Below are 27,472 nucleotides of genomic sequence, written 5' to 3' on the forward strand. Positions count from 1 at the left end.
TAACAGTTATCAAAGGAACAGTCTGCAGTGATAGTGTCTAAAATTTTCTTCTCATATCTACATTTTTAAATCCACAAACTACTACTTTTGGTGCAATACGCCTCTCTAATTAAGTAAAACTACAATCTCCATTTTCTAATTGTAGAAGTGCTTGGCAGCAAACTTACATTCCATCTTGGCGAGTGATTGTGTAACCATATTCTGGATAATGTAAAAATGAGACATTAACTCCAATGAGTGGTGTTCCATCGGCAGTTAATACTTGGCCCCTAATGACAGATGCAAGACTGTGGGAAAAGGTGCAAAATTAGATTGCGCATTTGTTTTCTTAGGTATTATTAGCATGATTATCTGCTAACATAATATAAAATAACAAACACCATTACATGGTATCAACTGTTGTTCGCAAAATCAGTGCTGAAACACTCTCAAGCAAGAGTGTGCTGTTATAAACTCTAATTTACATTCTCTCACTGCTTCTATATTTACCCTGTGTTTTGATTTGATGCAGTTTGTCTTTAGAGACTTATGAAGATCAGTAATTTAGGGATGAATTTTTAAAACTTATAAACTCTAGACTTTCCTTCTGTAAGTCAGCTCTCTGGTACTTTCATAAAGAAAAATGTACTTTCCAATTAATTCCATGGCAATCAGTAACCTTGTAGGGACCAAGAAGTATAAAATTTAAAATGGAGAATAAGGACCACTTCTGCAACAACTTGCAATCAACTGCTGTGTCTAACCGCATTAATGCTCCTAAATTACTACAGATATAGGAATGCTAGTATAAATCATCTTTTTTCACTCAGGGCACGTCTACACTGCTGCGGCAACAGGCATCGATGCAGTGGCAGACCCGCTCAGTCGATGGGAGAGTTGACTGAATTAGTCCACCTCCCCAAAAGGCAGAGCATCTCCTGTTGAGGTAGCATTGTGAAGACACCACAGTGCATAGCTATAAGTACATCAGCATGAGATATGCCAGTTAAGTTATGTAACTAGCGTATCTCACGTTAACCGAGCATGGCAGTGTAGATCAGGCCTGATGAGACATAAGACACTTGCTTTCAGTTATGGTTTATTTTTAGGGCATTACTACTTTGTAAAGCATCAATCAAACTGTTTATGCTGTCATGCACTTAACAGTCCTATCATATTAATTCATAATTTATATTATTTACTGACCTCTGCTTAAAAAGTACACCTCTGCCTTTCTTTTGGAGGTGTTTTCATTGCTTTGATATATTGCCACCTGAAGTCAACTGGTACTAACATGGCACAGTGTGTGTAACTCACTAGCACTGCCAATTTGAATTTTTGTAAGAAACCAGGTAAAATGGTCACACAAATATTTTTAAAAAGTAATAATGCATTTGTCATCACATTAAATGTCATAGTCGCAGTGGACCTCTTAACAATGTGAATCACATGTACACTTTAAAATTTCATTTTACGTTCATGAAGGAATGATTCATTCACATTCACCTCTTATTGAAAGGACTTTCCCCAGGTATCACATGAGTGCTGTCTGGCCCTGTAAGAAAACTGATCCGGTCATAAAACGATTTGGCAGCTTGTTGAGATGGTGATTGTTGGCTTTGGCTAATGATATCTTGGGGATCAGGCAGTCCACGACAATAGGGCTGATTTTGGCAGGAACTCTGCAAGCAGCAGTCGGGATCCATGCAGTCAATTAATCCATCTATAGGCAAAAATTCAGACAAATGAACAAATACTTCTTCCCGTTCTTCATATCGGAATGAGCAATAGCCACAGTTTTCACGAAGAGGGATTTAAAAATTAATACAGTATGAAAAGATATTAGTCGTTTAGATTTTTAATGTTCATTTTCAAGAAATGAAAGGCCCAATCTTGTACTGAGTTCCCACACTCCCCTGGAAATCAATAGGAGTTGAAGCCACTCAGCATCTTGCAGGTTTGGTCTCTATATTGAAAATATTTATTAAAATATTTGCTTATTTAAAATAAAATAGAGCAGTTTGACTCTACAGACATTGCTGACGTATAAATATTAAATACTTTTCTGGGGGTTAAATAGCTTTTATGCAAGGTTATTTGGTATGCAAGAAAGAAAAACAGGTAACTCCCATGCCACTGTTTTCTTGAACCTATATGAAGTATCTGTGCTGCAAGTAGCTTTAAATATTAAAGACCATTTATCAAGATTAATATTTTTTTCTTTTTTTTTTAAACTTTGGAAGAAAAGGTTTGTTGCTATTGGCAAAGGTAATTTCCACAAGTCTTTTGCATAAAAAATGTATGAGAGCAAAATCTATGTTAAACATTTTATATTTTATTCCTGAGCAGCTTATGATGAATGTTAGCTAACACAAACATGCATTACATACGCATGGGGTGTTTTTTTATGTATAGGTGTAGTACATTCACATATGATACAGATTAAATCTGTCATCTCTGAAACTCTAATATGGTGGGGGATTAAAATCAAGCTCAACTAGATAACTGTTTAATTAGCTGCAAGTAAAACAAGTCTGGAAATGTCAGCCACAGAAAGTTTTCCAGGCATTGTAATAGAGTATCACAGAGTTGATAATTGTTTCCCCCAAAAGAGGAGCAAGGCTGAAATAGCTCATGCATTTTATCATTCCATTTAGATAAGGAGAGAGGACTGTGTTTTACAAAAGAATTGAAAATATACTGATACAGTAGTTTGAGGAAGCTTATGATAGTTCCATTTACAAATAGCTAGTTTTATATTCAAACTAAAGCTACACACACACACGCACACACACACACACATCAACCATGGTTATTTTAATGCATTATGTGCTAAAAGAATATAAGTAAAATTTTCTTCCAAATGTATCTTATGCTGTATTTTGTTTAAGAATTGCTATACTACATGTAACAGAGTTAGTGCACTGGCATAACATTAAGGGTCTGATCATCCATTTCTGGCACACCTAAAACTCCCACTTCAGTCAACCAACATCAACGGGCATTTCAGGAGTGTTAAAGGAGTGAAGACTCAGACCATACATTCAACTAAAAAGAAGCATTATTGATAATATCTGAAAGGATTTTCTTTAGTCTGATTCTATTATAAAATGTGAAACCCCTCAGACACAAAATATTCTGATACCATACGGGTTTTGGCTGGACTAGCCTGGGTCAGTGTTGAAACCCAGTGCAGTCACAGTTAAAGGCTTTGTTTTGATTTTTACACCTCTATGACCTCCCTCAGGCAATATTTGATACAGTTGCCAAAGAGGAATGCACAAATTTAGTCATTCATCTTTGTTAGTTTATAAAAAGCAAATGTACATCTGGTGTGTAGTCTGCAGGTCATAAAACTGCATGAGATTGACATCTTCTGAACTAATCAGCTGGAAATGCATTTTTACAAGCCTCTCTGCTAACATCAATCAGAGAAAGAATCTCATTTTCACCAGCCAAGATACAGGTACAGACTGTTTGTTATTTTTCTGTGGAGTTTATCAGCAACTTGCCCAAGCGAGTGACGGATGGTTATGAATCTGGTTCTCGCTAACTTAAGAAAACATTTTTCATTCTTTCTCCATATTTATATAGCTAGTGCTGTCTAGTGCCACTAAGTTGTTCGTCTATTGCCCTCTATGTCGCAAAGTAAAATAGCCATGTGAAATTGCTCAACAAAATCATTGATGCATTTTAGTTTAGCCTAAAAATATGAGACTTGGCTTAGCTGCTATATTTATCAGAGTTAAACAAGAAAAATAGAAGGAAAATCAAAGATGTTCCAGCCCATTCAATAATCAAGACTATTTTCGCTTCTAGATATAAGCTCTTTTATGTACAGCAGGTATGTGTATATTCATGTGTAGAGAAAACCTTCATCCATTCAGAAAGTTTAAAATCTTGCAATAAAAATCTTGACTAGCTGCACATTTTCCTGATCTGAAACATGCACAGAACTGCAAGATAAGCAGGATATGGTCTTGTTTTAAGCAGAACGTTTTTAATAAAAAGGCACTGAAAAGGGAGGGGTTAGAACTTCCCCAGTGTGTATTTTGTCCCATTGTCCTTCCTCTGCCCTCCTTCCCCACCCCCACCCCTGTAAAATTGGTACAATTGGGCAGTAAATTCAAAACAGGATATAGATGAGATCCACAAACTGGCAAGCTCCAAATTATAAGCCCCATTTTTAAAAGAAACATCAACTAAACAGGAGATTGATGGGGAATGTTTCTCAAAAGTGCACTTCAGAATTAAATTCTGCAAAGCTGGTCAAGGAAGGACGGCAACATCACATAAGTCCCATAACTGACATTTCTTGTGAAATTTTATATATTGTGGAATCCGGTTGTAGTAAAGGCATTTCTCCCAGATTTATTTTACTAGAAAAGTCAACTTTCATGAGTAGTGGAAGTTCCAGCTCTTTCTAACAGTTTTCAAGGTCACATGCAGCTCAGATAGGACCCAATCCAAATTGCCTATTTAATCAGTAGGAGTTTTCCCATTGACTTTAATGAGAGTCGAATCAGGCTGTTACTGTATAAATCAGTGCTTAAAAACTCCACAGAAGGTTGCTGCTGGGATTGAGTGTCTGCTGAGTTTAAAATGGCGTGGAGAACCTGTAGAGCTGATAAAGTCTGCACATTTTCTCCTGCAGAAATAAACTCTGTAGATTCCTTGCCCAAGTAACTTTTTCTTTTGAGGAGCTTCCAAAATCTACAGCCTCCTAGCAGATCTTTCAGTCCCTCATAGCTCCTTATTCTGTATATGGAGATGTGTTTCATGATAAACTGAGTACAACTGAGAAAAAAAAAAGACTTCACTTTCATTTTGGAAGATAAGTGAGATCCCTTCCATGTAAATTTTACTTTGCATTGAGCCATAACCAGCTGATGATTTTCATATGAAATTTCCATTGACTTAAATGGAATTTCTGCATACAGGATAATGATAAAATATGGGTCTTTTTATATAGTGTAATACAATTTTTCTAAGTGAGGAAGAGCAAGCACCCTCTGTCTTTGGCTGCACATGCTTTGTTCCAACTGAATTCAAATGGCATCCCTCCCCACAAGTACATTAGGAGCAGAATTGAGCCTTTGCTTTCTGTGTGCATCCACACTTCACATCTGATTGCTAAAATGTGAACAAAATCTCAGAATTTGGTATCCACCCCAAACACAGGATGTATAAGGAAAAAATCATCCTTCCTTTAAAAGACAGGGTGTGATCCATTGTGTAGTGGGGAACCCTACAGCAAAAGGTAGACATATAATAACCACTCCAGAAACACGGCAACGATGCTTAAAAAAAAATTTAAAAATACTCCAATTCTATAACTGAAATCACTGGGAGTTCTGTACTTTGAGATGTTACCTAATCAGTCACACGAAAAGCTAGAACCAAAGCAACACCATATAGTATTTTTAATTTATATTGAATCTGGAGTAACTAATATTAACTATAGTATCTAATTTAGCTAGCAACTAAGATGATAATTATTTAACCACTGAATCTTGTAGAACATAAACTACAGTGTACAGACTATATAGTCACCAATATAAGTTCTGCAAATATGCTCAGGATATAGTATCTACTAAAATAAACAAACACAGCGAAGAAATGTCTTTTTGCCACTACTTAATGTGATCTGGAATCTGGATGGTTTACTGGGAGATTAGCTGCTAGACTGCTAGCACTCTTAGTGATTGGAGAAGCAGCACACCTCTCTCTTTGTTGACTTCTGTCAAAGCACTTACTTTTCCCTATTTCTCTCTTTCAGTGCCCCTATAGTTTGGTTATTTATTTATTTAAATTATTTTGAATCCTTTCAACTGGCTCCAGTTAAGGCTTGAAATTAATAAAAAACCTTTTGGAGAGGTACATCAATTAAAACACAAACAAAACAAAACAAAAAAACCTGAACAAAAACAGCCCACTAATGGAACAACATGCCCAAGGGTAATACTATCACACAATGTGACTTACATCCCCCTTCCAACAACATTTTGACAACCCCCTTCCAGTCGGAGCTGTGAAATGTTAATCATGAAAATAAAAAGCTTCATCATCCAAAAAGTCTTATACCTTTGCTTTTGCTTTATCATTTATTTTTCTTATTTCTCTGTATAAATATTTTCCTGTTTTCTTTCATTCTGCTTTCTCTTTGCTTTTTCCATTTCTAGGCTAGTGTTTCTTTCTCATCCTACTACTTATTCTCTCTTCTTTTCCCTTTTCTTGTGCTTATTACTGTTAGTAAAATATCTTTTTTTCCAAAATGGAGATCATCTCCTCTTTTCCACGATCAGTTCCCTACCTCCATCTTCCCCTAGTTTTCTCTCTCTCTGGTATGCTACTTGCTATTGATTCTCTCCTTTAGTTTCTGATATCTTTCTTCATTCTTTTTTCACGCACACTTACCCCAATCTGTTTTCTTCTCGCTTTGGACTTCTATCTTCTCTCCCTTCTTCCTTAACACCACCCATTTTCTTCCTCCAAGTTGTTCTTGTTCTAATCCTTCTTTAATTCTATTTTTCCTTTTTCATTTTTTTAACATATTTTCATGTTCACAATTTTTCATCTCTCCTCTTCCTTCACAAACACCTTGCTTGTCTGAACATGATTCCCTGAGCAGATTGTTTGATGCTAGAGACTAAGCCAGGTCTACATTAAAAAGTTAAGTTGACCCAGCTACATTGCTCAGAGGTGTGAAATCTTCTATTTACCTAACTATTGCCTCTTGGGCAGGTGGACGGACTGCAGTGATGAGAAACCCCCTTCCATTGCTGTAATAAGTGGCTACACTGTGGTACTACAGTGGCGCAGCTATGTCGCTGCAGCGGTTTTACTGTAGCTGGAACCTCAGGGTATGTCTACACTGTAAAAAGAACCTCATAGCAGCGAGTCTCAGAGCCCAGGTGAACTGACTCAAAATCATGTTATGGGGCTACAAATAATGTAGTTGCTCCTGCTTGGGCTGGATCACAGACTCTGAAACATGGTGACAGAGTTGGGTCTCAGAACCTGAGCTCCAGCCCCGGTGGGAATGTCTACATTGATATTTTTAGTTCCGTAGCACGAGACTGAGTCGACTGCTGTGAGGGTATGTTTTTTTTGTTTTTAACAGTGTGGATGTGCCATAAAGCTAAATTCCCTCTTGTTGTGAACTGTCACAGTTCCACTGAAATATACTTCATTGATTTCAGTGGAGCTGTGCCAACTTACACAGGGCAGAGAGTTTGATCCATATTGGCTCACCGCTCAACTGAACCAACTGGTCACTAGAGCCTAAGAGGTCACCTCAGGAACCAAACCATGAAAAGTTAATTCAAAATATAAAATAAACAATATGGAAGCTTATCATAACCGAGTATGAGATGCTGAGGGAGAAAAGCAACAGGGGTAATGTGAAGTTCAATCTAATATTTTAATGTATTATTTCCTTCACATGGTAGATGCAATTCTGAAGACATGTTGATAAATTGTATCTATCTTTAATTTCCCTTATAGGCCCCAATCCTGCATGGAGATGTACGCAGGCAGATCCCTGAAGCCAGTGGTCCTGCAGGCATTTCATTGTGGATTGGGGCCTTGTTATCTCAAAAGAAATATTCAGTTTGTTGGATAAATGACAGACCAAAGGATAGCAAGTAAAAGAATGACTGCTGGGAGTGTCCTGTCAATCACCTGCCTTCACAGGTTATGGAGAAATGAGATATTCCTATACTGTGCACACATCCTGTGATGCAATCGTTTCCAATGATAGAGCTATGGTCCCAAATGCAAACTCCTCACTCAATCCTTTTGCTCAAGGTACATTTCTAATAAAGTCAATTAAAATGTTGCCTTAGTAAGCATTTTAGAACTGTTCTGTATTTGTGTACAATACGTTTCTAATGCTCACGGAATTAAGACACTACTGTTTGCCCTTGCATAAAATAACTATCTGGAATCTAATGTGTCACTAATGGATCTCTAGGTAAACCTTTGTAGCTATCTCTTAAGGGTTTACTGGCATTCCAAATGAAGGCAGTAAATGTTGTAGTACATTTATTCTTACATGTATCTCATCAAGCTAGTAAAATGTATGTATGATTCTCATAGCAGTATTTTTTCACCCAATTGTAAAATTCTCTGCTTCTCAGTATATTTCCCCCAGTGTTAAAATTTCACTCAGTATATCTTACCTCCTTCATTGTCCTTGCTATCTGTGCACAGAGTTTCCATGGCTACATCACATCCTGCTCCTCTCCATCCCGGCTGGCAAACACAATGCCAGCCATTTTGGTCCAATGTACATCTTCCATTGCTATTGCACAGACCAGGGCAGCCCTCTGTCAAAAGAGACAAAGAAGGAAATCACAAGTGATTTAAATATTGCAATTATTTTAAGTTTAAAAAAATACAAACAGGGGACACTTACTGGGAACAGGCCTTTATAACAGCACAAATACTGTAATTGCACATGGAGAGGAACAGCAACATTACCTAGGGAAATCTAATTCTTAACAAAGTGGCATCTTTGATTGGCCTGACACTTGAGACACCACTTACCTGTGCAGGCAGGAAACATATGCAACAATCCTCTAAAATACCTGCAGGCCAGACAAAATTATGTTTTTATTTTCTTTGACAAAGTAACAAGAAAGGAGAGCACAGCGCAAAACACAGTCATGTACAATGATACCATTTCTGTGCTTGTGGTATAGATTAATATTTGTTCTTTGGAATATTGGTCACTTACTGGTACAGATTTTGTTAAGCTCCTTGTTACTTTAAATAAATCTCTCCAAATTCTGAAGTATGAAAGCGAGTATGATTCTATGCACACAGGAAGAAAAGAGAACATTAATTTTATCTGGTCTCAGAGTTGCCGTATATTCATGTGAAATTACAGTGCATTAAATAATCACACAAAGTATAGGCCAGTTTTAATGACTATACTTTATGCCAAAAGTACATTCCTTTTCACAGAATAAGCAAAGCCCAGGAAATAGTGAAGCAGCTTAGCATCTATTCTAACAAACATTAGGATTCAGGCTGCATACGGATGGGACAGGACCGACAGGATTTCCAACTAAATGTAATAGCTGTGCGAATTTGATTACTTAGGACGGACAAAATGAAATACCATAAGGACCACAATAAAACATTGATAGACTGAACAAAAACACGGTAGTGACGTGCTTCAAGACAGATAGCGGAGAGTGATTCTTTGTGACAATCTCCCTAAGGCTTTTGTGCTGTTACCTTTATATCCTATCTTGTCTGCTTTTATGGCCAAGGAGGGAAAATTTGGGAAACAATTAAAATAATTTAATATATCCAAAATCTGTAGTTGTTTTCAGTCTAACATTACATAAAAAAACAATATCTGTCACTTCCTACTGATGAAATCTGGCATGCAGCCAAAATGATCTGTATGAGGATGATGACACTTTATAAATATGTAAATTCTAGTTCCTTATCTATGATGGCAATAAGACATTGACAGAAGCAAGTACAGAAATGGTATTAAATATCCTAAGAAGTGGCTACATATCAGATATTTTTGGTCACAACAGTTATTTGTAACTTTACACAGTATAAAAATAAATAAAACTTGCCATAGTATTGTTTTATTGTTATTGGTTTTGCTTTATATACCTATTATCTTTGTAAACTAGAAAACTGCCTGGTTTTGATTAATGTTCAGTCATTCTCGGAAGAATCTATTCAAGATTATTATTAATTTTCCTTTTAAAGAATTATTAATTTACTGACTCCCTTCTCTGCCTATGTGACGTGAAATAAAAAAATAATTCTATGGGACCTTATGTCTTTTGTAAAATTAGTACATATAGAAGGAAGGGAATCATAACAGCTCCCATGACAAGGTATGATGGAATTATTCTTATGGATATCATGTCATCATGCCAGGCTGAGATTAGTCTTGCTGCCCTTTTTCTTTTCTGGCTGCAGTTGCCAACTGTATTTATTAACTGTATATGCAGAAAGTTAAATTTACTTCTTAATACATTTCTTCTGCTTTGTTTATAGAAGACAGAAATTTAATTACCCTACTGACAAAGTGTTACAGAAGTCACCTGAGTGCACTCAAGACTTATTGTATGAAAGCCTGGATATTGTCATGAATATTGCCATATTCTAATGAAAAAAGCACAAAAAAGGAATAGAAAGAAAGGTAATTTAGGGAAAGAGGGATGGGGATTTTCTTTTTGGAAGTATTCCCCTCCACTTTTTACCATAACTGAAGATATGAGAATCTTTGCTGTTTTATGTTGGGCCTTATTCTGCCCAGACATTTTGTATCCCTGATCCTTTCTATTGCAAACATTATAAGGCTTTTTACAACTTCTCATACAAAATATAAAATATGATTTCACATAGATTTTCAAACATTTAGAGGCAACAGAATCTGTATGCAAAATTAACTAGGTTGCTATCTCGCTATCAATACATGCATTCGAATTGATGGTTTCTTACTGTGTGACAAAAGCATCAGTTTGCTTCTTTTCTTAAATATTTAATGCTTCACAGCTAAGCGCCCAGTGACAAAAGTAGCAGGATTCATAAAACAAACAGCAAATGCACTTTTATCTTCAGTTTTTGGTTTCAGAAAAAATTAATATATTTATACAGTATATATAAAAACTTATGTAACAGTTAGTAAAATGTTTGTGTGTAACACAAAAGGCTTAGTATTTGAAATCTGAGGTATGTATTAAAAGTAATGTGAACCAAATTTATACATGGAATACATATAAGAAAAAGTTGCTTTTGCCAAATCTAGTGCATTGGTTACTATAAATATAAATATATCAATAAACATGTGGGCATAGGCATTTCAACGAAGAGTGAATATACAGTACCTTTAACTATCTTATCCAAATAGTGAGCTTGAGAATTAAAGAGGAAAAAAAAAAGAACAGACAGACATTTCAGAAGTGTCACATAGGACAAGAATTGTTCAGAATTCACATGCAAATAGAGCAGGTGCAGCTGACATAAGAGAGACCTTACAGCACACAACAGAAATGTATTTCATAGCTTCTAAAAATGCAAAAGATTCTCTTTTCAGCCAATGTTGTCATCATGATTCTATGAAACACTCAGCATTTAAAAACAAGGCTACAGAACAAACAGATGCTACCTTTCAAATACTGGGTTTTTCTTTTTTTTTCTCCTTCTGACTGCTTTTGTCATATTTTGACTTTTATGTAGAACAAATATAATCAAAACTACCATAGAAATCTGATTTTAAATGCATCTTAGGGCAATTATTTAGTTTATGAACTTTAAAACACTGACCATGCTGGAAGATAAAGTCTTTGGTTTTCAGGTCATGTATTGCTCAGGCAATATAACCAGCACAAGTACTATATCTTAATTCTGATCCGGATTAACAGCATTTTAGGGAGGAATACATTGCCTCTGTTCTAGCTCAATCCAGTTATTCATCTGAGCACACGCAGCTACTTACGCAAAAACAGCGAACTAAATTTTGTGAGTGTGATTTTGTGTGGACGATAGCAGTCTAGTAGTGATGGAGTTGAAACTACCAAATCCATTTCAAGTAGAAAGAAGATTGATATTAAACTAAGGTTTTAGATGTATAAAAAATAAACTGCACTGAATATCTAAGAACAGCAAAATCCAACCATAAGTAGTAATGATATCTGGAATGAGAAGAAGCCACTAAGACATGTTATTTGTGTTCTATACCACTTAACCTTTTGGTAATTGACATCTTGAAATTTGGAAGGGAGAGGGAAGGGGAGAAAATTCCACTTCCTAGTCTTTGAGGACAAAAACGTAAGATGTTCAAAGCATAACTGATTCTAGAAAATGAGAAGGTTAAAAGTAGGCCAGACAAGATGTAAATAATTATTATAGGACATTTATGATAGTAACTACAAAGTAGTTTTCATATAAACCACCACTAAAAAGAAAAGAGATATAGCTGAATTTCAATGTGGACCCAATTCTTCGCTCATCAACACTAATGTAACTCCACTGAGTTTAGTGAGGTTGCTCTTAGGTTACTCTATGATGTGCATGAGAGAAGAATCAAGTCTTATTCATATAAATTGTGAGCACTAATATTTGCTGAAAGATTATATGCAGTATATTTGTATCAGTGATATATTTAAAATATTTGCACATTTGGAGACATAGCATGTTATGAACAAACAGCTTAATAAGTGGAATAATAAAATAATAAACAGTTACGGAATGAAATATAACAAAAATGAAATAAAAAACCCCATAAATTGAACAGCATATTTTTATTAAATGAGGCTATCCAGGCTGCACTGCCTGCCTGAATGGCGTCAAAACTGGATCAAATCCTATAAAGAAATATTAAATGCAAAGATAAAGGGACTATGGGATCTCTAATTACTTTCCCTTGCCCATTGAGAGACTCCTAGGTGGGATTTGGACAATCTACCTAGTGTCAGCCACTGGCACATATATCTTTATAAGGATTCCCTTATCTGTTTCTTTCTGATATTCTGGTATGATAAAGCACTCTCATAAGCAGTTTGGCTAATGACAATAATCATGAGCCAAAAGGTTGGCTGCAGTATCACATGATGAAAGTGAGAGGAGGCAGTAAAACAAACAACCTATCCGGGTGCTATATTGACAGGTTCAGGAGGGAGATGTGTCCAGGCCTCCTCAACCAGCAGGGTGGCAGGTTGATGCAGGGCTTAGGTGTAAAGTATGTTAAAAAGTTTGATGGTGTGAGGGGGTAGAGGGAATTCCCATAGCTCTGAATGGAATGTGGAAAAATACAAGCAGAGGTGTAAAATTCCAAAGACTTTCTAGTATTACTACAACAAAATCAAGCATATATTGCACTCACAGATTGTGCATTATAAACAGGTACCTACTTAACAAGTGGCAGACACATTTCCCTTATAAATTGTCCTGCAAAGAATTGTTAAAGCTGGCTGGAAAATTCCCATTTACCACTGTTATGTTTCACCACAGATCACAACTCAGACTTTTTTTTAAATTTAATGTTTCCTATTAATCTTCCATTAGCGATATAAGTAGGTAACATCCTTAGATTATTCATGTGCTAGTTTCTGTAGATGCGTTAGAACAGCTACAGTCTGCAAATAAGTATATATTAAATCCATTTATTCCAATCAGCTCCTGTTTAAATCAGCATGAGCAGCATACCCATTGATTTGATATTCCTTAATTGGTACTCATTGCACTGTTTTATTACTGATTAGCCTGTCATAAAGGATTATAGCAGTGACATAATTTTAAATGCTGTATAACACATTCATATTCTTATTAATTTATTCATACTATTTACAAGAGATTTTCACTTACAATAATCTTTCTAGTCAAAGATTAGAATATAACATGCTAAATAATCTGTTTAGTAAATAGTCTCTTTAGGAAATCTATCTAGTATGATACTGTGCCAGTGCTAAAATACTGTGCCTGTATTAACAGCTTTTTCCTCAGACTGGAAATATAAACATCGTTCTTAGGAAAATTAATTGGGGGAGGGGTGGTTGGCTATTTAATTTGTCCTGTTCTGGGAATTTTGCTAAAAGGAAAAAAATCATTAAATCTCTCATATAAGTTTGGCTCCATAAAAACCACCAAGCATGCCTTGAATTATTCCAGAATGGAGAATATAACATGAATATTTGCCTTGGCTACACATAGCATGCTTTAGGCAAATGATTTAATGAATGCCATGAATTAATGCTGGGTAGGGAAATGGGCATACCGGTGTGAGGAAGTAGTATGAAATGAACTTCACAAACTATAAAATACAGAAACATGGATGGATCATAAACAAACAGTACAGCATAGATATGACTGTTCAATACTAAGACTTCACTTCATTTTGGAGTCCAGTCTTCCCAAAAGGGATGTGCAAAACTAACTGCTGTACATTTCCTCTTCGTCCACTTTACAATATAATCATTACAGTCCATAAGCCAATTTATGGACTCATTTACAGAAGTGTAAAACCAGGGCAACTCCACTGAAATCAAGAGTTACTTCGCTGTAACTAGAAATAGAATTTTGCCCCATGATACCATCTATCAAGAAGCAAGGAAGTGTAAAAAACAAAACAAAAAAAAAACCAACACCACCCCCCCCCCGCCCGCAAACAAAAACACCCAAAGAAGAAGAAAAGAAAAAAAAATTAACCAACCAACAAAACCCAATCTAGGCCAGCATACAAGATTGAGGCTGCAAACATCCTCCTCCATCTCTTTTGCTTCCTTCACCGTGGAGGGCATTCCTGTGCCTTCCATGCTCTAGCTTTGTCTTTCTCTTTTTTCTTAGTCCTCTCCAGTCTTTGTCAGAAAAAGAAGATAAAATTAGAAAGAACAAAGAATAAAGACAGACAGGCGAGGAAAGAGGATAAGAGAAGCATTCTGCTCAGGAGCCAAAAGCTAGCTATGTATGAGAGAGAGCCACTGGAACATTGCTTCTACCTTTTGAATGCCTTCCTCTCAGCGTTCAAAACCTAGCTTTGTACTGGATCAGCCTCTCTCATAAAAAGACTTAGCTCCACAGCTCTGTGCTGCTGCCTGTAATGTCCAGACAAACTGTCTCCATGCAGAACCACTTTTTCAGTCGTACTATCACATTAAAATAAGTATTTCTGAATTTTATCTGAAAGCACTGGACCTCCTGGTGGTTCCTTCATCTGCTTTTCTGCCTACCTGGGCTGCTACTCTACTTCTGCTCCCTCCTCATAACCTGCAAACTCAGAGGGAGAAGTCCCTATCCATTAAAAATATTGCTCCATATCTCCACCACTTCCATAGGCTTGAAACCTCTGTGCACTCAGGTATAGATCCTTTTAGAAGGAAGAGAGTAGATGCTTCACACTGAACAAAACAGTTTTACACTAAACATATATATCCTGAGAGACAATAGCATCTAAGCAGATCCATGACCAAGCAAACACCATCTTAATTCCACAGTAGAAAATCTCACTGTTATAGGACATCAATAGTAGGATAGCATCAGGAGAGCAGTTTATTAGCGCCATAATCTTCCCTACAGTTATTTTGTTGATAAATGTCTTTTCACCTTTTTAAAGAGTTATGGAATTCTTAATTTTTTCTCCTTAGAAGTACAATTATGTTTGTATATATATTTGTTTTATGTATATGTGACACGTGCGTACACACACACTTAAAACTAGGTTAAAAGAATATTATTAAGGTGCAAAGTCAAGCTTTCAAAAGTTAGGAAATACCAGAATTAAGGTTGTCTGTGCAACTTTAGTTTGGCGTCCTTGTACATAGGCATTATGATTTAGTCTTTATATACTATTTTATCCATAGAATCCCTGCCTCATTCAGTGCATAGAATGGATGGTGCTCACTTAGCGATGAGCTATTCAATATTTTGTTCTCCTCTTCAGTGTATAGCCCATGATTTATTTATTGCACGCCATTCAGTCCCTGCTCTGAAGACAAAATTATTAATTTCCTCAGGGCCTTTTCTATGGTGCTTATTATTACAGTGTCTGAGTGATTCACAAGCATTAATTTATTTTCACATCTTTGTGAAAAGGCATATTATCCTCCTTTTAGAGATGGAGAAAGAAGGCACAGAGATTAAGAAGGTCAAAGGTGTCGATTAATTTTGGGCGTCCAATTTGAAATGCCTAGCACCTGATTTTTCAGAGTACACAGAATTATATAGCACTTTATGTGTAAGCTTCAATTGATTTCAGTTACAGCTGTAACTGCTCTGCACTTCTGCAAATGAGACCTCAAGGTCTAAAGTCAGGGCTCTAGCAAATGATGGTCACACATTAGTGAACATTGCAAAAAGGCTGGTGTAAGTGACTTGCTTAGCATCACACAGAACTCGCAGGCCACCTTACACAGGCTTGCAGAGGCAACCTTAATTTTGGCATTTCCTAACTTTTTACTGCTTGACTTCGCAACCTTAATAATGTTCTTTTAATGTAGATTTTTGTGTATTTTCCTAGGTTTTTTAAAAAGACAACTGAAAAATCAGAAATTCCATCATATGGCCTCATACTCATATTGACATTCACATGTGTCATCAGCAGGGTTGGAACCTTTTGATCCATCATACAGACCTGTGCCATTTGAGCTAACAGAATAACTGATAGCAGCAGTAGGTCATCATCCTCTGTGTGGAGCAGCATTAGAGGGGAATAAGTCACCTTGCCAGAGAATTGCACACATATCTGCTTACAGCAGAGGAATGATGAGACTCCAGAATCTTGGGTTCCATTCCAGATTCTGAAGATAAGTATGCTCTAGTGGGAACATATTCTTCTCTGTTTTCCCAAAGCTTTCTGCCCCTTCCCCTCCAGCCTGCCCCAGCCATGTATCTTCCCCACCCAAGGCTTTTAATCCCAGTTCCATTGTCCTCACTTAACCAGTGCTAGTCTCCATTCCTCAGGCATCTCATCTGATTCCCAGTCTCCTTGCCCAGCCAGTCCTAGTTCTCATCTGATCTAGTTCCAGGTCCCCCTCCTGATTACTCTTATCTGTCTCTTCTCTATGGCCTCCAATAACCCTTATACTCACCTTTCCCCTCCCCACTGACTTCCAGTCCCAATCTGCCTCCGATTCATCCAATTTCAATGTCCTCCCCTAAACCAAAAACAAACACAAAATCCAGCTCTTTTTCCCAGTCTCCCCTCCCATTCACTGGCTCCCAGTCTTCCCCATCCCTTGTTTCACTCTCAGTTCCAATCTCTTCTGTCTCCTCCTAGTCCCAGTTTCTCCCCCCTCCACCAGTCTTTAGGCCCAATCTTCCTCACCCCCTGCTTCTTATCCCAATCTACTCTCCTTATCTGTTTGGGTTTGGCTTTTGTCAAATAGCAGGGAAAAGTTCTGCTCAGCCTCAGGTTGGAGTATACTCAATGTGGATGGAATCTTCAGGGAATTAAGATTTGAGGCTCTAGCAAGTCTCTACTGAGCATGTGCAAACCTTTTTCAACTAGTAACCTACAGTAGTTTTTACTGAAGCAAGCTTTTCAGAAAGCTGAAACATTCTTAAAATCTATGAGATTCTGCAATTCTGCAAAATGTGCCTTTCTTCAACAATACATGTGGTCCACATTTTAATGAAAATCAATCAACTAGCAATTTAGAGTACTTAAACTAATTTGTATTTCAAATGTTGGCTCTCCAAAAGATGGTGTAGTTTGCTCTTTTCCGCTACGTCAGATGTGTAGCAATGGCTGCCTCTCATGTCTTAAAGATGTCTGCAAATGTAAAATCTTTAATGCTGATACTTGCACTCACAAATATTATGCAGATTTGAGGCATGATTTGGTAACTATTAACATAAATAGTCCTGCTTCCACAGGGAAAGAAATACAGTTGCATGAAGCTACCTGGAACATTGGAATTTTTTGTTCTGGATCATTTTGTGATTAAAAAATTGAGCTTTACTTAAAATGTTTACAAAAATGGCAATTATAAATATCATGGGAGAAATCCTGGTTCTAATGAAGTCAATGGAAAAACTCCCACTGACTTCAAAGCAACCAAGATTTCACTCATAGCCTTTTGATGATCTTCTTTGTAATACAATTTCACATTCTGGAGGTTCTTACTTGAAAATAAAAGTGTTTTAGAATGACAACAAACATATTTTTACTCAAAAATAAACTTATTTTCAAGTGAAAATACACATTTTTGCAGGTTTTTTCAGGAAGGAGGTACAAGTATCCTAACTACTTATTCTGTCTTGTGTGTGTGTTTGTGCCACCTACATTTATGTGTGTTCTATGATCTATATAAGTTTGGGGTCACCCATGTTTTAAGAAGGGCATCCACACTGAGGCCCAGACGTACAGAATTCTACAGACTTCCCTGCACCACTCTCTCCTATGTGGCAGCATGGCTTCCTCAGGAACCATGCTGTCATGGTGTCCCTTGCAGTGAACACTGTCCCAAATACACCCCTCAGCAAGGTTTCACTATGAAGAGGAACACCCAGCATAAAATAATTCTGACTAGATTAGTACTATTTTATATTGTACAAAACTGTGGGGCTAAAATGAATAACGCTACGAAGAATAACTCTTTCCCTGACTTTTCCAGCTGAGTCTCAGCCCTGTGATCCACCAGCAGAGGAGCTTCCTCAGGATCAGTGGAAGGAGGGATGATGCAGTAGAACTGGTAATATCCCCTATTCATGCTGCCCCCAAATTAAGATCAGCCTCATCTGGCTCCCCTACATATAAGGAAGATCAATCCGGCCCCCAAAATGGTCTTTGAGCCATTTGCCAAGCACATATACTTATAACTAAATATAACCGTACTACTTATGCTTTAACTGCTCTTTTAAAAATTAACAAAAGCACATAATTTGGCTTAGAGTGTGCTCTGATCTGATAGAAAGAAAAGTAGAAGTTTCTCTGTGGTCCTATTTGAAATCTGTTCTAAAATGAGCCCTGAGCTAAACATCAATTAAATGAAGCACGTGCAGGTCTTACAATGCTACAGAACATACTGAATAACTAAGCGGGCCTTCACACTCATGCTTATGCTACTCACCGCCAAGCAGAAAAAGAGTATAATAGTGACTTTAGTTTTAGGGCCACGTACTCACAAAGGTCTCCCCTCTAGTACCCATAGATGTCAATGGAAGTCCACATGTGTATTAGAACATGGCACATGATTATATTCCTATTCATTTTCACTAGTCCTGTGACGTAAGCTGCATTCATTTCTGTTTGCAATTTTCCATTTCTTTTTAATGATTATGAAAATCTATAACTTTCAACTATCTTGTTTATCTAATTAATGTGGAATACCTCTGGCAATCCTGTAGTCAAGAAAATCCATGGGTTTTCTTTTAAACATAGATTTATGATTTCATGCAAAAGAAAACAGTAAAAAAGTACTTTGTCTGCTTTTGCTGCTTCTTTTCACAACTGAATTTTAGGGGAAATAATCTTACAAAAATACTTAGACGATAAAACAAGGAACGTCTGATTCCCATACGGATATTTTTTTTTTTTATTGTCCATCACCATTTGAGGCTAATTTCAATTATGCCTACTAGGAAAATAACCTCATGCAGTTACTCAAAAAGTAGTGTGAATACCACTATTCCAACTTCAGTCTTCCTGAGGGATTAATTAATGAATGCTTAATGACATTAATCCACATTTAGATCACTTATGTTTAACCACATGCTTTCTATGCATACATATATAAATATTAATTTTGGACAGAATGATAATCGTTCAACACCATAACAATTAAACAGCTGTAACCTGTCTCATGTGTTAAGTGATGGAGCTGCAGGCAAGCTCCATAAACAGATGGTCTTACCCACCCATGCTTAATGTTAACGACTTTTTAAAAAAGAGGTGTTGACAAATCAGAACAAGAAGGCATAGTTTTAATGCAAATCGGTCAATTTGCAATTTAGATTACTCTAAAAACTAATTTGGTGTATAGAAAAAATTAAGCTGTGTTGTAAAACGGAGACATTATACCACACTTGGATATAGCAGCTTCCCCACCAACATAATTATTTACTGATTTCATTCAGCTAGCAGAGTTTAATGGAAAAGCAGCTGGCAAAGTATTCATATTTATGGGATTTCTATGATTGTTACTTAATTAATCCAGGGTACATGCCAGTTAAATCACAGAAATAATAGCCCCATTTCAAACAAACACTCTCTCTTCCATCTTCACAAAATAGCTATTCAAAAAGGAGAGGTCACTGAACTCACTGTGAACGGGACTTTAAAAAAACCCCATAACAATAACAAGCAGCAACAACAAAAAACGTTTTAGCAAAATTGCAATCAGAAAACACAATTAAGGAGTAAATTTTCACTCAGGAGTCTATCTGGTGTGTCCAGTTGTGCCTGAGCAATCTTGCAGACACACTGAGAGAAAGGTAGAAGTTGAGGATTGAAATTCCAATCCTAAATGTGCAAACAACAATTAGAGAAACTGGGTAACCTCCTGTGCTTAGAACTTTTTTCTTTCTTTTTTTTAAATCACCAACTGTTTTAATATGGGACCAATTATTTGAATGGAAACAGAATTGGTTTAGGGTGAAAACCTACCATAGGAGGCAAAAATAGATCTTTAAAAAATAACAAAGGGCCACATTCTGACCTCAGACTCATGAATGCCACTCCCAGACCAAATAAAGAATCAGGCATGTAATTTCCCAGGGGGTTGGCCTGGGCTCTGTTGTAAAATAATCCTTGATCTAAACTACTCCCATGTGGATTTGCACAGAAGTAAAATCTTACCACTCCAAAGGGAAAAATATATTGAGTAATTAAGAAATCCTTTAATTTCCTTAGCACTTATGTGCTTTGGAACATACTCTGCCTCGACTGACTCAATCCTATAAGGTGCTGAGCACCTGCCGGAGATTCCATGCTCCTTCAACTCTTATCAATTTAGGTACATTTCAGGATTAAGTCCTAGCTGAGCATGCAAACTCCTAGAACAATTTGTACATCAATCTTTGGAATTGTTCCTGCATCATACAGACCATAAAATGAGTATATCAAGAGTAGGTATGGCATTTAAGTCAGATACTATGTGCAACTACTAAGGCTCAAGGGAAATCATGCATAAAAATATCTTGGATCTATTTTTCTGTTAGTCCAAGTAACCAAAAGAATAAGGTCAGTATTAAGGCTAGTTTTGTTTACTTTACGTATTGATTCTGAAATATCACAATACCCTTACTCATGTTAAATTATCTTAGAAAAACATATATAAATTAAATATCTGGAAGCAAACATTATTTTAAGGTATAAATGCCAACATAACTGAGAATACAGTCCTGGATAGATTTCCTGGCTAATCCTTCCATTCTAGCATTACTAAAATTCTTGATAACTTTGCTTATGCTTTGCACAGTTTAAAACATTAGAAAACCCAAAAATATTTTATAGCTAATAATTTGTGAAAAACTATGAGTGTGAAAAAGTGTGCTGGAGGAAAGCGCTGAATGCATCATGAAGTTTTGGGCCCATAATTTATTGCTCATATTGAATGCATTCTTGCTATACTGCTTATCAAAGACAACAAGATCTGTGCATCAGACCAATATCTGTCCGTATTGGTAATGCTTTTGATCTTTTTCACATGGTTTAGGAGCTAACTCCCCAGTTGTGTGTATTTCACACTTTCAATTTTCCAATCTTTGCCATCCCGAGAGCCACCTTGGTGTTTAATAGAAATATGCTGAGCAGTGCATGTCTAAGTTTTGTCTGAACAAACAAAGCATGTCTTTGTGATCATTAATGATCTTGCTTCCCAATGTACTAAAGAATTAGAATAAAAACAAATAGCTGGTCTTTTGCAGCTTAAAGGAATTAGGAATTCCCTGAGGCCAAATTTCCATGTGAATTGCCTGAATGTACATGAAAATCAATGTAACTCAATAAACAACTTGATGTTTAACACATTATTAGAAAAGAACACCACAAAGGACTACCTTCTTTAAAATCAGAGAGATGGGTTTTTTTGGTCATTTAATATGTACCCACTTCAGGAATACAACCAGTGGGCTAACTGAAAATGAATAGAAATAAAATGTTTAGAGACAAACAGAAGTTAGCTGAAGACACTTAGAATATTCTTCACTTTACTATCTCAAACTCTGGTCATGCTTCATGTAAAACCATAGCCCCTTTGATAGTCAAATAGGTTATGGATTTGGACAACTCAGTTAATGCCTTTACCTACTTAAGGCTCCATTCATACCTTTATGATTAATGTATACAAATTGTCCCATCATGTGAATCCAACAGATGCAAAATATTAAGTGGACATATCTGTCCACATAATGAGGGGAAGTTTATGCATATGAACTTTGGGTGGCATTTGGCTAGTTGTGTATATATCTAATCTATGTTGATTTCTAAAGCATGTACAGTAGATCCCTATTTATCCAACCTTCTATTATCTGGCTCTCTGTATTAAACGAACCAACAGTGCACACAGGTCCGGAAGTGGGCAGTCTGTCTTGTGGCCGCTAGACAGCGCTGCAGCTTCACACTTTCCCATTCTCAGGATTATCCAATCTGGCCCTGGTCCCAGTTAGATATGATGAATGGGGTTCTGTTGTATTACCCTAGCATCTGAAATCATGAGCAAAGAGATTTCCTATTTTTTCAATATATAAGGGAACATGCAAGTCTTTCACATGCACAATGTAAATTACCTAAGTATTCTGCCACCAAGTGGCAAGTTGTGCCAGTAAATGGCGTAAAAATGTTTGGTTTTATAGGTAAAGGATGGCTATGGAAGTACTGTGTATGCATACAGATATGCTGATATTCCCTGTGCTTTGAAATCTGTTACTTAAAAGAGATAGCTATACTGTTATATAACCTAAAGGGGGTGGGCCAAAGGCTCATTGGCTCTTTGCACGCCAGGCTGAGCAAGAATTAATTCCCATTCCGCTATGGCTATGCTGACAACTCCATATTTCCTTCCCCATTCCTCACCTTTCCTTCTGTCCAAACTAAAATCTCAGCCTGTCTTTGTGACATCTCCTCATGAGTGTCTAGCTGTCAGTAAAAACTGAACAGGTCTAAAAAAAAAAAAAAGCTCTTAATCAGCCCCTCCATAAACTTCCCTTCAGTCTTTTCAATCACTGGGGACAAGACCACCATCCTATCTGTCACTCTGACACATAACCTGTGCGTCATCTTTAACCTGGACCTCTTTGTAGGTCCTCACTGCTAGGCTATGTCTAAATCTTGTTGACTCTTTCTGCATAATATTGCTAAGATATGGCTTTCCTCTCACCTTAAAAAGCCGAACAGGCTTTGTCCAAGCTCTCATCATCATGCCTCTCAATTACTGCAATATTTGGCACCCTTTTGTCTGGCCTTGACAAATACAGTCTTGCCTCAGTAATATCCATTAAGAGTTCTGCAGCAAAGATCATTTTCCTAGCTCATCACTTTGACCATGTCAACCCTTTTGCAGCCCTTCACTGGGTTTACCTTCTCTAATGCATCAAACATAAGCTTTCAAGGCCCTACATAGCCTATCCCCATCCTGCCAATCATCTCTTTTTCACTATTGAAATGTCAACTCCACCTTTAACCAGTCCATGATGTTGGTCTCCATCAGCAAATTGTTAGATTTTCATACAAGCGCCTTTGTGCTTTCTCCTATGCTACTCTTCCTGCTTGGGAGCAGCTTCCCATAAACATCTGCAAAGCATATCCTCTTTCAAAATCTCCTCAATCTCCATCTTTGCAATGATGCCTATAAAAACCTTGACAATAGTCAACCCACAGTTGGGATTAGACTACTGCCTATCAAGCTGAAGAATATTCATAGACGATAAAGCCAGAAGGGACCATTCTGATAATCTAATCTGACCTGCTGTATAACGCTGGCCCCATAGGACTTCCCACAATTAATTCCTGTTTTAAATAGATCTTATATTTTAGAAAAACAACAAATCTTGATATAAAATTTTCCAGTGATGGATAATCCACCATGATCCTTGGTAAATTGTTGCAATAGTTAATTACCCTCTTAAAATGCTCTTAAAAATGCTCACCTTAATTCTTGTCTGAATTTGTCTAGCTTCAACTTCCAGCCCCTGGATCTTATTATACCTCTGTCTGCTAGATTGAATAGCCCCTTATTATCACATTTGTTTTCTATGTTTTGCAGTGTTGTAGCCATGATGTTTATTTCTCTAGAACACTTTCACATCAGCATCAACTTCCTGGACACCATGATCAGTTTAAACAACAGAACCCTATAGATGGCCATATTCAAGAAACCACATGGATCACCACACTTACCTCCACAGATCCAACAATTATCCAGACATACAAAGAAATTGGTTATCTACAGCCAGGCAGTCAGATACTACAGACTATGCTCTGAAGAGAAACTGTGGAATACACACATAAAACTACCTTCACTAAACAAGGACACTTCACCAAAGATGTAGATTGGAACATGGAGCAGGCCACCTGCTTCAATACAGAAAAGAAAAAAAAAAAAACCCCACTGACTGTGCACCCCTAGCTGTCACTGCCATCCCACACTTGTTCTAGTTTCTTATTCAAAATGTTGCCTAGGTACCATGTCAAATTCCTTACAGAAGTCTAAGTACATTATATCAACACTGTAATTGTTACCAACCAAACTTGCAACTTCATCAAAAAATTCTCATCATATTATCTCATTGTTTCTTTGTAATCCCATATGTGTCTGTATCCATCTGTTTTATAATTAGATTATAAATTCTTTGGGGATAGGGACTATCTTTTTGTTCTGTGTTTGTACAATGTCTAGCACAATGGGGTCCTGGTTCATGACTAGGGCTCCGAAATGCTGTGGTAAGACAAGTAAATAATAATATCACTTGCTTTTCTGACAACTTTTCTTTCCCTTTTTGGTATATTGACAAATCCCTGCATTTACTCACTAGCCACAGATACTTGTCAAATTCTGTGCAATTCAAAAAGTATACAACCAAAAGCAGAATGTGGCCTTTGGTAAGTTTCTGAAGATATACATTAATGAAATTCTAGGAAAGTGAATGATCTTTCATATAATTTGAAGTAAAGGGTCACACACTTTGCTTTTTGTCTACGTTATATGGAACATACGGGGTGTAAATAAAGGAAGAAGAAAACCTTTAATGGTAAAAGCATAGGAATTTCTAAAGGTTAGAATATTTTTGATTATGGAAACAGACAGAAATTAATTAAGACTGTTTCTTTTGAATTTGTCATTTCAAAGTGCACTGAAATGTAATGTTATTTGCTTAACGGATATCTGGTACAATTATAAAGTAGAAATTCATTATGTCAACAGAGGGATAATTTGGGGGGAGGCAAGGGCAATTAGATCTCTTTACCACCTTGGTAAGTAAGTGTTTTTATTTTTGGGCTAAGGTTACAGTAAGTTTTTTTAGACTTTCCTAGAATCATGAAAGATTAAGGTTGGAAAGGATCTCAAGAGGTCACCTAGTCCAACCCCCTGCTCAAAGCAGGACCAACCCCAACTAAATCATACCAGCCGGGTTTTGTCAAGCTGGGCCTTAAAAACCTCTAAGGATGGAGATTCCATATCCCACTAGGTAACTCTTTCCAGTGCTTCACCATCGTCCTAGTGAAAAAGTTTTTCCTATTATCCAACCTACACCTTGCCCTCTGCATTTTGAGACCATTGCTCCTTGTTCTGTCACCACTGAGAACAGCCTACTCCATCTTCTTTGGAATCCCCCTTCAGGTAGTTGAAGGCTGCTATCAAATCCCCCCTCACTCATCTCTTCTGCCAACTAAACAAGCCCAGTTCCCTCAGCTTTTCCTCAAAAGTCATTGCCACTAGATTCTCTTCAATTTGTCCACATCCTTTCTGTAGTGTGGGGCCCAAATCTGGACACAATACTCCATGTGGCCTCAGCAGTGCTGAACAGAGGGGAATAATTACTTCCCTCGATCTGCTGGCAATGCTCCTACTAATGTAGCCCAATAAGTCGTTAGCCTTCTTGACAACAAGGGCACGCTGTTGACTCATGCCCAGCTTCTTGTCCACTGTAACCCCCAAGTCTTTTTCTGCAGAATTGCTGCTTATCCAGTTGTTCCCCAGTCTGTAGCAGTGCATGGGATTCTTCCGTCCTATGTGCAGGACTCTGCTCTTGTCCTTGCTGAATCTCATCAGATTTCTTTTGATCCAATTCTCCAATTTGTCTAGGTCACTCTGAATCCTATCCCTACCTTCCAGCATATCTACCACTCCCCCAGTTTAGTGTCATCTGCTGGGGGTGCAATCCACCCCATCCTCCAGATCATTAATGAAGATATTGGACAAAACCAGCCCCAGGACCAACCCCTGGGGTACTCCGCTTGTTACAACTAGACATCAAGCCATTGATCACCACCCATTGAGCCTGATGATTTAACCAGCTTTCTATCCACCCTATAGTCCATTCATCCAACCCATACGTCTTTAACTTACTGGCAAGAATACTGTGGGAAACTGCATCAAAAGCTTTGCTAAAGTCAAGATATATCACATCGCTTTCCCCACATCCACAGAGTCAATTATCTCATCACAGAAGGTAATCAGGTTTGTCAGGCATTACTTGCCCTTGGTGAATCCATGCTGACTGTCTTCCAAGTGCTTCAAAATGGATTTCTTGAGGACCTGCTTCATGATTTTTCCTGGGACTGAGGTGAGGCTGACTGGTCTGGAGTTCCCTAGATCCTCCTTCCCTTTTTAAAAAATGGACATTATATTTGTCTTTTTCCAGTCATCCAGGACCTCCCCCAGTCGCCACGAGTTTTCAAAGATATAATGGTCAATGGCTCTGCAATCACATCAGCCAACTCCCTCAATAGCCTCACATGCATTGCATCCAGCCCCATGGACTTGTGCATGTCCAGCTTTTCTAAATAGTCCTGATCCTGCTCTTTCACCACTGAGGACTGCTCACTTTGTCCCTATACTGTACAGAAGTCTTGGAGCTGACCTTGTCTGTGAAGACAGAGGCAAAAAAAACATTGAGTACTTAGGCTTTTTCCACATCATCTGTCACTAGGTTCTCAGTAAAGGAAAAATACGGTAGCATAGTAACACAGCTTTTGGAAAACTATCATATAAAAATAAAAAAGCATACATCAGAAGATGTAGTTATAGATTTAAAAAATATGTAAGCTTCTCCTCTACAGGAGGCAGTTACAGGAAATGATTGAAAGGGAAATTCCTGCCCCTCCCATTTGTGGCAAACAAGCTGTAAAGAATTGATGAGCCATTATATAATAATTTCCTTTCTTAAAATATCAATTCCTTTACACAGACTGACAGGTGCAAATATTCTGTTTGAAGAAACAAGCTTCAAAGTGGTACATTTCTGATGTACAAAAGGCCAGGATTTCTAGCTTTTTGAGTTTTGTATTGAAGACAGATATTAAAGCACAGCTATCCTACCAATAGTACAGTGCTCTCCGTTCCATCCCTGGCTACATTCACACTTCCCATCTTTACAGGTTCCATGTTCAGCACAGCGTGGGTGGCAGGCTCTTTGATTGCAGGCTGGTCCGGTCCAACCTTCTTCACAACGACACGTTCCACCCATGCAAACACCGTGAGAGCCACAGTCCACGGAACAGATTTCTGTATTTAAAAGGAGGGATGGGAGAAAGGAGAGAAAGAATATGAGAGGAGAGTGCACATTAATTAGCAGAGTTACATTTTAATTCAACATATGAAGGAGAAAGGCAAAATCTTTGAAAATTAAATCAAAGGAATTTACTGCTAAAAGCATTTTCAGGTAGGACCCAAGAGAATAAGGAATATGGAATTTTATCTCACTGCTAATGCTTAATTAGTTACCCAGTAGACTTAGTAATGCCTAAGTGGTCCATAGCTCTTCTGTCAGTTAGCTCTGAGTAATTTCCAATTATATTTTTTGTGAGCACATACTTCTTAAGAGTTACCTCCTGTAGCTTAGTTTATATGCATTT

General features: G+C 37.3%; 1 protein-coding gene across 1 annotated transcript in view; it reads right to left on the reverse strand.

Moving 5' to 3' along the window:
- The window catches only part of TENM3 (teneurin transmembrane protein 3), a 569,896-nt gene that overhangs the window by 77,300 nt on the left and 465,124 nt on the right, over positions 1-27,472 (reverse strand). Inside the window, exons 16-21 of the mRNA XM_067551693.1 lie at positions 26,937-27,122; positions 10,848-10,874; positions 9,226-9,243; positions 8,163-8,309; positions 1,486-1,702; positions 168-287 (exon numbers count right to left, since the gene is read on the reverse strand). Of these exons, the coding sequence (XP_067407794.1) occupies positions 168-287; positions 1,486-1,702; positions 8,163-8,309; positions 9,226-9,243; positions 10,848-10,874; positions 26,937-27,122 (715 nt within the window). The remainder of the gene's footprint in view (positions 1-167; positions 288-1,485; positions 1,703-8,162; positions 8,310-9,225; positions 9,244-10,847; positions 10,875-26,936; positions 27,123-27,472) is intronic.

Source organism: Emydura macquarii, unplaced genomic scaffold, assembly GCF_026122565.2.
Source record: "Emydura macquarii macquarii isolate MOO-44397 ecotype Brisbane River unplaced genomic scaffold, CSIRO-AGI_Emac_v2 contig_1363, whole genome shotgun sequence".
Lineage (NCBI taxonomy): Eukaryota > Metazoa > Chordata > Testudines > Chelidae > Emydura > Emydura macquarii.